At 48.4% G+C, this 13,744-nt stretch overlaps 1 protein-coding gene across 3 annotated transcripts in view; it reads left to right on the plus strand.

Moving 5' to 3' along the window:
• The window catches only part of NKAIN4 (sodium/potassium transporting ATPase interacting 4), a 50,601-nt gene that overhangs the window by 19,759 nt on the left and 17,098 nt on the right, over positions 1 to 13,744 (plus strand). For all 3 annotated transcript variants that reach the window (XR_004243537.1, XM_032127143.1, XM_032127141.1), the window contains exons 2-3: positions 4,773 to 4,910; positions 5,436 to 5,516. Coding sequence is in view for 2 of the 3 variants with exons in the window: in XM_032127143.1 (XP_031983034.1) it covers positions 4,773 to 4,910; positions 5,436 to 5,516 (219 nt within the window). In the remaining variant the exon portion in view is untranslated. The remainder of the gene's footprint in view (positions 1 to 4,772; positions 4,911 to 5,435; positions 5,517 to 13,744) is intronic.

Raw genomic sequence — 13,744 nt, forward strand, 5'->3', positions numbered from 1 at the left:
ATTGCATGACCAAAATACCTCAGGAAACCAGTGCAAGTTTTTCCTCAAGAAAAGGCCCGTGACCTTTTCCAGTGAAAGCTCCGATGGTGTTTGCACAGCAGACAAAGAAAAAGCATCTTCTTAAAAAGCGAAGCCACTTGGCAGGAAATCAAGCCCTGGATCAGGGCATTGGGATCAGCCAGGAGCCCAGAACATCATCCCAGCTGTGCAGTGGGGACCCAGGGCTGCAGCTGAGGCTCTTGCTGGGTTCAGGCTGGAGAGAAAGGACAGACGGGGGGTTAAGTGGCAGATTTTGTCCCAGCTGAAGCTGTAGGAGGAGGAGCAGGAGCAGGAGCAGGAGCTGGAGCAGTCTGTGGGGCTGTGTCCTCACAGCAGTGAGAGACAAGGAGTAGCAAAGGAGTTTTCAGGTTGTTTTCTTATAGGTCAAGTGGAAAATTGCCTGGGTTTCTGGGTAAAACATTTTTTCTTCTCTTTTTTGTGTTTTTTTTTTTTTTTTTTTTCTGCAGTGGGATCAGCCTTTCCCATTTGTTCCCTTTATTGTACACTTGGATATTTATTTCTAATGTTTCATTTTAAAAATAAATCTCTTATTAAAGCTGAGCTTGGAAAGGTTAAAAGCAGGTTTGCTTACAGGAACAGATACAAATGGATGTGTGACTGTACCTGTTGTGGGGTTTTCTGAGCACCTTTCCTGTGTCTGTACCAGTCATGCCAACATGTCTTGAGACTGATATTTTTTCTTTTGTGTACCAATTGATTTCAGAAATGCAGTGAAAGACACAGATACAAACCAAATAAGATTAAAGGCTTTAAAAGCTTAATAAATTAAGAAGAGCAACTCTAGCTGATAGCATGGCTTTGATAGTAGGCTATAAAGGACAGGGAGTTAAGGAATTACAGGCACCTGACTGTTCAGCAGCATCCCTTCTTCCTCAGCAGTGTGGGGGCACGAGGGAACAGGTTGGGCTCTCCAGCATTATCAGCAGGAGAGGAGCAACAGAAGACAAAGTTGAGGGGATAGAAAAGATTTGAGGGGCTAGAATTTAAACAAGCACCCCCAGCCCACGCTGAGCCAGCTCAGAGTGTCCTGCTGGCAGCAACACCTGCCAGTGACACTGTCCTGCCACAGCCATTGGAAACACAACTGGAATGGCTTGAACCCCCCAGTGAGAAACTGTCCCACGTTTTGAGATGTTTTCTAAGACCATTTTCCTATTCTGCAATGGGCACCCCTCCAGCTCAGGTACAGCTTCCCTCTCTGGAGAAGTTTTATGGTGTGATGCCCCTGAGCATGACCAGAGCTCTCTGTGTGTGAGCTGTGGGATGGGCTCCATCAGCTGCAGAACATCCCTCTGCCTTTCATATCTTCCCCAGCTGTGTAAATGAATGATGGCCCAAGAGAGAGCTTTGGTGGTGTTGTCTGCCTGGCTAACAATTGCTTCACGTGGTTATTTGCTATTCCAGTTTCACTCAGATCAGCAGAAATGTGGTCTATTTCAGGAGACAAAATTCTGCCACAACTCTTCTGATTTTAGTGCTGCAATAAATCATTTAATTTAAAGAATGAAAGGCAAAAATATACTATGGGTAAGAGAAGCAAAAGGAGCAAAAGGAATCCTGGTTTTAATAAGAATAGTCATAAAGAAGAAAAATTTATCCTCCCTGATGGAAAGGTCCTGTCAGCTTTGAGTGGGTTGAAACCTGTGCCACAATCTGTGACATTCCTCTTTACAACCAGTATCTCTGGAATATAATAGGCTTTCTCAATAGGACAGTGTGAATCATTGTAAGGAACACCACAGTGAGGATATTGCTCTGCACAAACTTGGCAGCACAAGAGAAAGATGGCATTTCCCTGCTCAGCCAGAGGCAGCCAGAGGGGTTTAGTACGAGGGGACAGATAGATCAGGGCAAACCCTGACCCTGCCATCTCTGAGCAGGACTGGAGGGACCAGGACTGAAGGGCACTGTGACATTCTTCACATCCCAACCCCAAATCAAGGCCAACTTAGCCCAAACATCAGCCCTGTTTACCTGCAAATCTCAGCAGCATCTTGTGGGTAAGCCGTGCACACAGACCTGGAGTGTAATGAGTGAAATGGTTGTTTATCAATTTGTTTTCAGCAAATATTTCCCTAATTATGGTAGGTTCCTGAGGGAACAGGGGGAAGCCCAGGATAACTCCTGGCTGCATTTCCAATTGCAGCACAAACTCACTCCTTGCCTGTCACTAACACAGTGTTGGAGTTTCATCAGTAGCATTTGCTTGTCACCAACACATTTTACAGCAAATTGTAATTTTATTTTTATAAATGAAGAAACAGCTTGTGTGAGCTCGAACATCCCACACCCCCTCTCCTTCCCCGAGCCAGCAAATGGGCACAGCCCATCTCTGGACCAGCTGAGTCACTCCTGCAGCTCCCAGGTACACAAAACCAGTTTAATAATGCAAGGAAAGTGGCAAAAGAAAGCAAATCGGGATGGAAAGAACCTGGAGACAAGGAAGGTGAGGGAGAAGGAAGTACAGTGTGAAGATAATTTTTGGGATTATGGGAAAAAATTCAGAGACTTCTCAAGGAGCTGTGCCCAAATCTAAAGTTGTGTAGATTGGCAGGTCCATCTCCAGGGTGGTTGTTTATCTGTCACTTCACAGCCCAGTCTCTTTCCTGGTCCAAACAAACCAGGAAACATCACAAGCAGTGGAAGGACAAGCTTTCCCCTTTCCATACAGCCCTAACAGCAAATCCGCATGGAGTAGAGTGGAGAAGAAAACACTTCTCCAGACATGGATTGCCCTGATTCTGGAGTGGGAGAACGCAGAAGGCATGGGTAGGAGGGATCTGTGTTTATCCTGATTTTCAGAGCCTGAAGGCAAGAGGCGAAGCTGAGCAGGCGTTACCTCAGCGGACACCCCCATTGTGTCCCCGGGCTGAGCGAGGCTCTCACGGCACACGCTCCTCCTGGAACACACAAAGCCAATTAAATGCCTGATTGGATGAAGTGGTCACAGTCAAGTGGCCCGTTGCCAGCCAGTCAGGATCCCAAATTTCCCAATATCGTTAAGGTACGTGCGTTAATCCCCTCCTGAAGGATTAAGCGTTTAACCTGTGGCTGCTGTTTCTGAGGGGGCGCGGCAGAGCTGCTGTGCTGGGGGGAGCAGCACTTGCCCCACTGCAGCTCCAGAGCCCCGTGCGTGGCCACAGCATCTTCCAGGTGGTTCAGAGGGATCAGAGGAGGGCAGAGGGTGTTGCTTCTAAGGGAAGATTATTTGGCAGAAGAGGGATTTGTTACCTTCCTCCATTCCTTCCCCATTTCTCTGTCCCTCTTTGCTTGGGAATAAGATACCGTAGAGGGAAAGCTGCTCACCCCCTCCCTGACTGATTGCCCTTAACCACAGATTTCTTTGAAATACAGATTTTTATTGAACTTTCAAAGTAGCGTTGGGAACTGCAATACCTTCCTAGCCCAAGAGAGGTGTGAAGACAATTTCCCCACTGAGCCAGGAAGAAGGAGGAATAATGGCCATTTAATAGATGTGGCTTCTCTCATCGTGGGGCTTGAGTGGCACCTGCAGCCACTCACATCCTTAATTCTTTAAGCCATCACAGAGCCCTGGTGCTTAGATCCCAGCCAGGAAAAGGTGTCACATAGCTGATTACTCACAGCAGACCAGGATTACCCATGGTTAATGCCTGATTAGGAGTTAAATTAATATTGACTGTCGATAGTAAACTGTAATGATTTATGTAGGCAAAAATAAATATGAAATGTCATAGTGCAATCCCAGTGGACTACTGTGATAATTAAACATACTTTCAAATCTTATACTGACAGGGAAGACACAGGTCCGTGGAGGGGCTTGCACTGTGTTAGTGAAGACAAAAACAAGAGAAGATCTCTCCATGCAAGGCTGGACACAGGCAAAAAACCTGCACTAACAGTTTTTCCCCCTACACTTATGATTTCTCCTGTAGATATATCATTTAAAGGCTGTGGGCATGCAAAGGCCAGCAGGCAATTGCATGTCCATTGTACTCTTTCAGCTGCACAGAGGCTCAGGGCCAGGGGACCAGATGTCTGATACACACGTGATGGCTACAGGTAAAAAGCACATCTTTATGCAAATGTGGTTTGAAAATCAGCCCCAGCACTTCCACAGTAATGGAGTTTTATGTCTAGAACACAGTACTAGCCTTGAACCATGTTATTAGTGCTGGAGAGGAACACAGCCTGTCCTGGGAAACTGATGTGTTTGCAGAATTTCCTTACTGGTAGCAGCATTTTCTGAGGGGCGAAGGTGGAGGAGAGAGTTTCTTCCTCTCCCTTACTTTGATGGATATGTGCTGGAGAGCAGAAAAATAAGACGTGTCAGGAGTGATGGAGTGATGTTGAAGGCTGTGACAAATGAGCTCTGGAAAGTTACACTGATGTTTTTGTGAAAGTATTTCACGTTCAACATTTAAGATGTTACCATCCTGCTGCTCCCCTCTGTCCTCTGCCAGAGCCACCTCCCCAGAGTGCACACCACAGAGGAATGCCCCACACAGCACTGGGGCTCAGCCATCAGAGGAGCTGGGATGAGACCTGAGGGGAAGGGGGATGTGTAAACAAGCCTTGTGTCCTCCTGACCTGGTTCATAGGCAGCAAATTGCTTCGGGGCAGAGTCCCATCCTCAGCTGCCGCAGGGATGTGCTCAGGGAGCGTGTCAAAACCTTAAGAACAAACACTGTGGGTGCAGAAGCTGTAACTCTCCTTTTCCTTCTCCCTTCCAGCTTGCTGCACTAGAGAGGCAAGTGTTTGACTTCCTGGGATACCAGTGGGCCCCCATCCTTGCCAACTTCCTGCACATCATCATCGTTATCCTGGGGCTGTTCGGCACCATCCAGTACAGACCTCGCTACATCGTGGTGGTGAGTAGCACCTTTTGTTCCCAGCACCCAGAACCTGTCCCAACCTGCACTCCCATGGCATGTGGGGCGTGCTGGGGGACAGAGTAAAGCCCCTGGGAGATCAGGCACGAGCCCTGCACGCTGCTTTAGCAGGAGGTGCCTGGCTGTGCTCAGGAACACACTGCTGGTGAGCTGTGCTTGTGCCAAACTTGGAAGGTTTCAGATAATTCTTACTGGTGCTAAGGTAACACTGCCCAAACGCTGCCCAGCAGAGAGGGAGGGTGAGAGGCTGGACAAATGCAGCACAGAAGCTCTTCCATCCCTCCAGGCTCCTGCCCCTGTGTGTCTTATCAGGCAAGAGAGCATCTGAATATGAAAAACAAACAGAGGAAGAGAAAAAGCAGCTCAGTGCTGACTCAGGGCATTCCACTGCCCCCAGCTAGAGCACATATGTATCTATATAAATGAATAAATATATATATACACTAATTCCAGTGACTTCCTAATGTTTATTGCTTGTCTCTCCCCAACTCCACTCCCTTCCAGTATGCCATCTGGACTGCAATCTGGGTCACCTGGAACATCTTCATCATCTGCTTTTACTTAGAAGTGGGAGGGCTCTCCAAGGTGAGTGAGAGCTGGATGGGTGAGTGCCCAGGCTTTGCAGCCAAGGGGATGGAGCTGAGTGGGGAGGTGAGGGCTGGGATGGTTGAGGTGAGGGGTATGGGCTGCCTGGGAGTAGGTCCTGCTCTCCTGCCTGTGGAGAGGGCTGTTTTAGCAAGGATGGGGGATGCTGCTGCTTGTATGGAAAACTGAGCCACTACTGATTTCTGGAGCTCTTTGTTGGCTGGTGCAGGTGGTAGCTGGAATAAACCCTGCCCTCACAGTAGGTAGAGTGCATTTGCTTTCCAAAGGTTAGAGCAGGCCTGGCAGCAGAGCCATCCTGAGAGGAGACGGGGTGTGAGGGCCAGTTCCCAGCCACGATGCAGAGGTGGCTGAGGAGGGCTAGGAGATAACCAGATTGCAGCTGATCCTCTTGGGATCTGAGACCACCTTGGCACAGAGGTGTGTGATGCAGCACTGAGTGTGGCCTTTCTGCCAGCCTGTCCCAGGGAAGGGCTGCAGCAGGGTCTGGCTGGGTTGACCTGAACCAAGGACTTTGCTGGAACTCTATACTTGACCAGGTCTTGATATTTTTGTGCCTCCCAGTCCTGCTGAAGACTTGCTGCACTTCAGCAGCAGGGATAAATACCTGGTTGTTACCACACCAAGCAAAATATTTCCTGTTGTACCTTTGGGGAGAGGCTCCTCTCTCTGCTGAACACAGAACATCCCTCCCCAGAGGGATCTGGCACATCTCCTCGGGATGTGGCTTCCCTGCCTTAATTCTTCCTTCTTAAATACAGTGGTAGCTACTCATGGCTGCTGGCCAGGGTGTTGTGAGTTAATATGCAAAGCTCTTTGAAGACTAGATTAGCAGAGTGTTGCTGTCTGCCTAATGAGAGGTGAGTCAGAAATAATAAAAATGGGAGGCAGGCCCTAAATTAAGCCTGGGCTGTAAGCAATGAATTATGAGTGTTGCTGGAGCACAGCAGACTTGGAGTGATTGTAGGATGCAGGTTCATTCCGGAGCACTCCACATCTGGCCTAAATTCCCAGGTCAGGCACTGGAGTTGCAGTCATAGTTGGAATTGCCCTGTGGTTTTATCAGGCCTACAGCAGGTCAGGAGTGGCAGCCTAAATCCTTTGCAGATAAGAAAATGTAGCTTCCTAATGTCTCTATTTGTCTTTGTTTCCCCTCTCAGTTATCTCCAGAAACTTTGAGGGAGTTCTTGCCCAAACCAGTGATTATTCATGGTCTGAAATCTCAGCCTGAGATGATCTCCATGTTGGCTGAGACCAACTTAAAAAAAAAAGAACTTTATGTAACTATTTAAATGCTCCCTTCTGCAGAGAAAATTTTGGCTTGATAAACTGCTCTGGGAGCTTCTCTGAGAGCCAGTGTTTGCTTCCAGCCAGCTGGATACTCGTGTTTGCTAATCCCAACCTGCCCTGCAACACGTTGGGTTGCTGTTCTGCAATTCAAACAGCACTACAAACCCCCTTTTTTGTACCACAGAGGAGCTTCACCTGGTAACCTTGCTCTGTGCTGCAGCTCATTTCAGCCAAGCCAGCACACAGAGAGGCTTTATTTAGCCTACACGGTGACACTTGTGACTGGGGACATTTTTTGCAGAATTGGGCTGCAGTGTAAGCTGTAACTGACTCAGTGGACTTCCCTCTCAGGCTGCAATGAGAAATTAGTTCATTTAGTGGCAACCAGCAAAATCAAGAGAGAATTTGTGCTTGTTTGGCTGTAAAGTAGTTGACAGCCTTGCCTCTGTTCTTAATGAGTTATTTTCACTTTAAAAAGCTGTTTTGTAAGGAAAACTAATGATGCTGCTTTCCATCCTCCTCCACTTTCACTGAAGTAATTTGGGGCTTTGTAGTGGCAAAACAAATCTTCGCTTCCACAGGAGACCAAAAGATCCACCTGAAGCAGGAGCTGAGGCTTCTGTAGGACACTGTGGTGCTTCACAGGCTGGGCTGTCCTGCTGCATCTCTGGAAACCTGATCTAAAGCCAGCTGGTGTTTTATTGATCTCAGTCGTGGGATGCGACCCTGGAAGGACATCTGGGCTTGGATGTACAAGTGTTGGGCAAGGGCAGGGCAGCGTCAGCCGGGAGTGGATGGCACAGGGATGCAGGTACCTCTGTGTGCCCCCAGGGCCCTCGGGAGGAGACTGCCCTCTAGTCCTGATAAGAAGTCAAAGCTGACCATGAGCCTGGCAGTAGGCAGGGAAATTGCAAATATTGGAAGAAGAGCTTTGGTGGAGTGAGGCTGGTGGAGCTGGTCTGATAAACACTAACTCATCAACTATTAGACTGAGCATGAACAAACTAGGGAGTGCTTGGACAGGGTTGTGCTCCTGTGCGAGTCCCTTAAGGGGCTGAGAGCTCTGAAGGTGGTCTTCAGGGTGCTGTTTCCTCTGTGATTGCTGGTGAGCCTGGGGCAGTGGGAGAGCAGCATTCCTGCCAGCCCTGCACTCACCCTGCTGTGTTCTGACAAGGGCAGCCTGCCAGGATGAGCTCTGTCAGCAGCTCATGTACAGTGACAGAATGCAGAAAGGGCAAGGAACTCGAGAGAATGGAGTTTGTTAACTTGGTGCCTGGTAATGACAGCCCAGTGCAACTGAGACAGGTGATAACTCAGGTGGGGTGAGAAGGGAGAAAGGATTCAAGTGTTTCCGATGTAGCAAATTTAGGAAAAGCCCAGGGAATTGAAAAGATGAGGAAACAGTTATGTGCACTTGTTGCAAATAATTCTTTGTGCTCTGCTGCCTAGATCTGCTTTCACAGTGGTGAAGGAATACAGCATGGGAGCAGGGAAGTGCTGTTCACAAGAGTAGGGACTTTGTTCTTGTGCCCCCCTTGCTTTGGGCGCCTGGCTGATTTGATGAACAGAAGCCAGGGCTCCCACGGTCCCATGTCAGCCCATGAGTGATTTGGCAAAGGGGTTGAGACAATCTCTCAGTTATAAACTTTAGGTCATCAGTAGAATAAGGGCTTTAGGTGCAATTTGGATGTTTGCTTTCCCTTGCCGAGTAATCTCTGCTGCCTCTTTCCTCCGTTGCATTGTCCACCACCACTTCTCACCCTCTCTTTCCTCCTGTCTTTCACATTTCCTGAAGTGCTCCTTTATCCTCCAGGTTGTTCCAGCATGTCCATTCCATGTCTCCTGTCCATGGAATGCCTGAGGATGCTATTCTGGTCAGCCCTGCTCAGGGGAGTTGTAATTAATTACTAACCAGCTACCAATCACTAGTCACACCGAGTTGTTTATTGAAAAGGAAAATACATTTTACTGATTGCTGAATCTATTCCCCGCTTCTTGGAAGAGCTAAACTGACCTGATTTCTGTCTTTCTCTCCTGCCAGGGTTTTTTATCTTGGAATCTTTTCTTAGCAGGAGTAAGAGTGTGAAATATGGCCCAGCAGAACTTCCTTGGGTGGCCAGACACAGGTGGATCCACACAAGTGTCTAAGGCAGCACTTCCCTTGCTGCTGGAAGGGCCTCCCCAAGCACATAGCCTGTGCCAGCTTTCCTGGAAGTGCTTTGCCAGTGAGCAGGCGAGTGCTGGAGCAACCTGGATTTGCAGGGCTGCTCCTCAGCACTGGCAGGGAGGTGGTGATGTGTCTCTGAGCAGCTTTTGGCAGCATTGCCTTGCTGACTTGCTCTGCTCGTAGTCCTGAGCACACTTGCAGCGTGTGGGGGGAACGCAGCATCTCCAGGTGCTGTGCCACTGCTCTGTGGTGGGGCTCACAGCCGAATTTCCAGGTTGCTGTTCCTCCTCCTTTCCCATCTCCCTCTTTTCCCTGAGTCCATGTGGCTGCTTGGGTAGGTGAATTGCTGGGAGCTAGCTCTGAAGTTTCCAGACTGTGTTTGCAATAATAGGTTAAGCTTCTCCCTGTCTACTCGAGCGTGAAACACATCCCTCCTGCAACCCCTCAGTCTGAGTTAATTATTAAAATCCTGCTGTTAAGACATATGAGCATCTGTCTGTCCAGCTGCCATGCTGACTGACTCTTCATCATGTACTTGAGAAATGTTCAGAGAGGTTTGAGGAATTGGTGTCCTGTATTTCAATGTATTCCTTTGTCTTTTCCCTCTGGGATTATTCATCTTGAATGGTGATTTCTAATTTTTTTTTTTTTTATCCTTTCTTTATATTCTCTCTTGCCTATGCACTGCTTTGATCTGAATCCAGAGCCATGGTGGTCTAAATCTCCTCTTGAAATGGAAGCAGCCCTTGTGAGTCAGATGGGGGTTATTTGTATTTCAGAGAATCTGGATGGCATCTTGGGATGACTTTGTACCTGGTTAAAATGCTGTGAGGAGGATGGATAAATGCATGTGTACGTAAAACTGTCCCTCAGCTCCGTCTAAATTTAGAACCTGGAAGCCTGGGATTTGTCTTTTAAATGCTGTGGCATTGTCACCAAGCAGTGAGAGCCACTGGGAGTGTTTCTGTGTCTCAAGGTGATGCAGCTACTCAGAACACAGGTCTGAAAGATCAACATTATATTTCCTATTTTAATAAGACATGTTTCCATCTAAAAAGATTTTAAGTGATTCTTCTGTCAAGCTCTGGTGGCTCCCAAACGAGGTGCAGTTTGTTCCAGAGCTGTCACAGTGTGGTTTTGCCTGATAATTAAGGAAATTTGGGGGAGGCAGTTCAGAAGTCTGTTAACAACAAGAAATAAAACCATCTCTGATAGTGCCCCTTAGAAAATAATTTCAGAACAGCTTTCAGGAAGCTATTTTAGCAAAGGAACGCAGCTGGCTCTGTGGGTGTTGGAGGTAGGTGTGAGTTTCCCGTGGGACACGGTGGGGAAAACAGGCTCTGTGAAATGTAGGTGCTGCAGTTTCAGTGCTGTTGTCTTCCCTCTCACCCTGGTGGCAAACGGGTGGCAGCCAGGTGCTACAACAGTTCAGAGTGAGATGTGAGTTTTCGGCTGGCCTTCAACGTGCTCGCGAGAAGGAGCTTGGATCGCTCCTGGCTCCGGTTTCTCTCCAGGGCGGAGGTTAAAGAGGCAGCGATTGCCTTGGCAAGAGACGAGGGGAGGGCAGGCACACACGGATCCCTCTCCCTGCAGCAGGGCTGGCTCACTGCTGGGGCTGATCAACATCTCCCAACCCACATTCCACTTCTGGGAGCATTTCAATGCGTTTAGATTTCAAATGCATCGGAGAAAGCTTTTGGCAAACAGCTGTTCCCTAAACCTTCCTAAAACTGGTTCTTTTCTCCTGATTTTTGTGTGCTGTTCTAATTCGTGGTTTCACTTCTCTCCGACTGTCTTCTCACAAACGCAGCTGGCAAACCACAGGAGACATCCTGGAGTTGTTTTCGTAGTCTCCCAGCAAGCTCAATTCTGAGCAACGGGAGGTCAATTAAGGGATTTTCTTGAGTGCTTTTTTTACCGTGCCCCGTCACACAGGTATCCCCCGAGGGCATCCAGCCAGGACACGGGCAAAGGAACAGCTCTCGTTCGTGCTGCCCTCGTGCTCCAGACAGATGCTGGTTCAGGAAGGTGGCTCTGAACACAGGGACATTCCCTAATCCCAGTGAGCAATCGGTATTCACTTCACATCTGAGAGATGGATGGCTCATGAGTTTGAGGCGTTGTGGTGCTTTTAGAATCCAAATGTGCTCAGTTTTTCCAATCTGCTCTTCACTGATGTATAACTTTTTAATTTTTTTTTTCTTTTTTTTTTTTTGCTCAGAGCTGGAGTGTGATTGCAGGCAAAGAACAGTGAGTGCTGGTTAGGACCTCCTGTTCCTCCACCTGCCCACCTCCGGCCACTCCTGTTCTGCTTTTCCAGGCTGAATTTACAAGCAAGTTCAGCTTCTGCAGCAAAGTTAAGCCAGAGCCAAATCTCTGAGGGCTGACAAAAGGGAGATTCTAGAAGGAGAGCAGCCTGTTTCTTACTTTGCCAGACTGACACTGATGCCTCTGTAAGGAGCAGAGAAGACACTGAGGGGTCTGTCTACATCAGTGAGGCAGAAGGTTTGGGAAGGCACCATCTGTGAGCTGGGAGAGGGAAGCCCTGGGGACTGAGGTTGAGAGTGGATCCTGTGGTGCCCTGGGGAACAGCTTTGGTTCTGTGCTAATTGGGGGGAGCCCCAGGCAAAGAAACAGGAATTCAGCTGGGGGCTTTCTTGGTTGTTTTGGGGTTTTTTTCTGTTGATTTGTTTGTTTGATGGTGAGGGTTTGTTTTGTTTTTTGAGAAAGATGATTGTTGGTGAGGGTTGTTTTGTTTTTTGAGAAAGATGATTGTTTCTTTCCCCAACCAAAGCAGTGAGTGGCTTGCGAGAGGGAGAAGAGCCCAGCCACTTGGAGGGCTGGCTGTCTCTAGGAAAAAAGCTTTGGCTGGGGAAAATCCATGAGCCTCAGAACATGCAAACTTGGGGGAAAAAGAACAAGCTTTGCAGAAAAGCTGTGTTTTGGTGACTTTGTGAGCTATCTGTGGGCCACTGAAGGGTGAAGCCCAGGAGAGGGCTGAACTCCCAGCTGTTAATGGAGTTTTCCCTATCGTCTTTGCTATTCCGGCTGCTTTTGCCCCGGTGCCACACTGCATCTCCGTGCCCTCCTCCATCTCCTGTGAAGCACATGCCATCTGCTGCGGTGATTATGTCAGGAGCTTGGCAGCTGTCTTCTCACTTAATTGTCCACATTTCTCAGCACGTGCTTCCTGCAGCAGATTTGAGCAAGGGCTCTGTGGGCTGGTTTTGGGTGTCTGTGGTGGATGGAGGGTCCCCACGCAGGGTGTGGAGCGGGGCACTTGGTGACTGGTCACTGGTTCTCTGGCTGGCATTCAGATTCCTGCCCCTGTGACTCGAGTTTGGCCCTGGATATGCTTTTCTGTGTCCATGTTTTATATCTGCAGGACTGCCTGGCTTGGCTCCTGTGTTGGCTGTGGAGACAGGCCCTGTCTCCGGAGGGTAGTTTGGAGCAGGGGCTTGGATAAGCTGCTCTGAATCTGTTTTTCCTTTTGACTCTACGGGGAGCTGACACAAAGGAGCTGCCATGTGAGGTTTTCCATGTCGGGAAGTGTGAATATCCCAAGCTCTGACTGCTGCTGTTCTGGGAGCCACTGCTTTCCTCCTGGGACTGTGCAGGACTCTGGCATGAGCAGTGTGAAATAGTTTATGGATAGGTGCTAAAACCTTTAGTAACGGGTAGGTGATGTGTGTATATCCAGCATTCATCTCTCTGCAGAGATACAGGTTCTCTGCCTTCAAATTTTTTAATCTATCCTTCAGAATAAAACTTCGACCCCTTGCCTTGTTTTGTGGTCAAAAGGGATTGTTTTTCTGCATCAAAGTGACCTGAGAGGGCTTCAGGGTCAGCCAGCACTTGGCACTCATCCATGAAGTGATGCAGCTGTTCAGCCAGTCCTGAGTTTGTCTTTTACCTGCAGGAGGGCTTTGCCGTGTTCTGCAAGCTCGAAATCCCAGAGCTCTACTGAGTATTCCCACAAATACTTCTCTTTTCTCAAGTGTGAGGAAAATGTGGCCATTTTTAAGTGGACATCTGGCTGCACACCAAAGCCCTGCACTCCTTGTGTGGCATTTCACTCTGTAACCCCCTCAACTGGTTTAAAGTATTTAACTAGCAAAGACAAGGGAGCAAAACAAAAAGCCTCTCGAGGTAAAGTTGGTGAAGAATTACAGGGGAGGTGTTTACAAGAAGCTGCAGTCAGCACTGTGAGGTCAGCTTGGCTGGGTAGGGCTGACAGGAGATGCAGAAGCACCAGATGTGAGGAGTGTGGAAGGAAATCAGGCAAAAATGGTACAGGATCTTGTCAGATGTGTTAAAAGCTAGGAACAGAGGAAGATCTGTTGGGTTTTGAAACTCACTTTGGGGTTATGAAGTTCGTATTTTTCAGTTGCTTATGTTGATTCCTGGGCTGGGAAGACCCTGGCAGGACACTTAGTGCTGCCTTTTTTATCTTTTAGAGTTGTAAGGTTCACTTCCCAAAGCCAAAACTTGAGGGTTCTTTTCTGGGTGAAGAAACCACTAGCAAAGTGTTCTTGGGTCTGCAGCCTATGTCCAAACTGTGCTACAGGGTGGTGGAATAGGTTTGTTGCCTCAGGAATGGTTCTCACCACCGCAGCCTGCCTGGGAAATATGTTTAGGTTTCATAATAGGAGGAAATTCTTCCCTGTGAGGGTGGGGAGACCCTGGCACAGAGTGCCCAGAGAAGCTGTGGCTGCCCCATCCCTGGAAGTGTCCAAGGCCAGGTTGGATGGGG

Source organism: Corvus moneduloides, chromosome 17, assembly GCF_009650955.1.
Source record: "Corvus moneduloides isolate bCorMon1 chromosome 17, bCorMon1.pri, whole genome shotgun sequence".
NCBI lineage: Eukaryota > Metazoa > Chordata > Aves > Passeriformes > Corvidae > Corvus > Corvus moneduloides.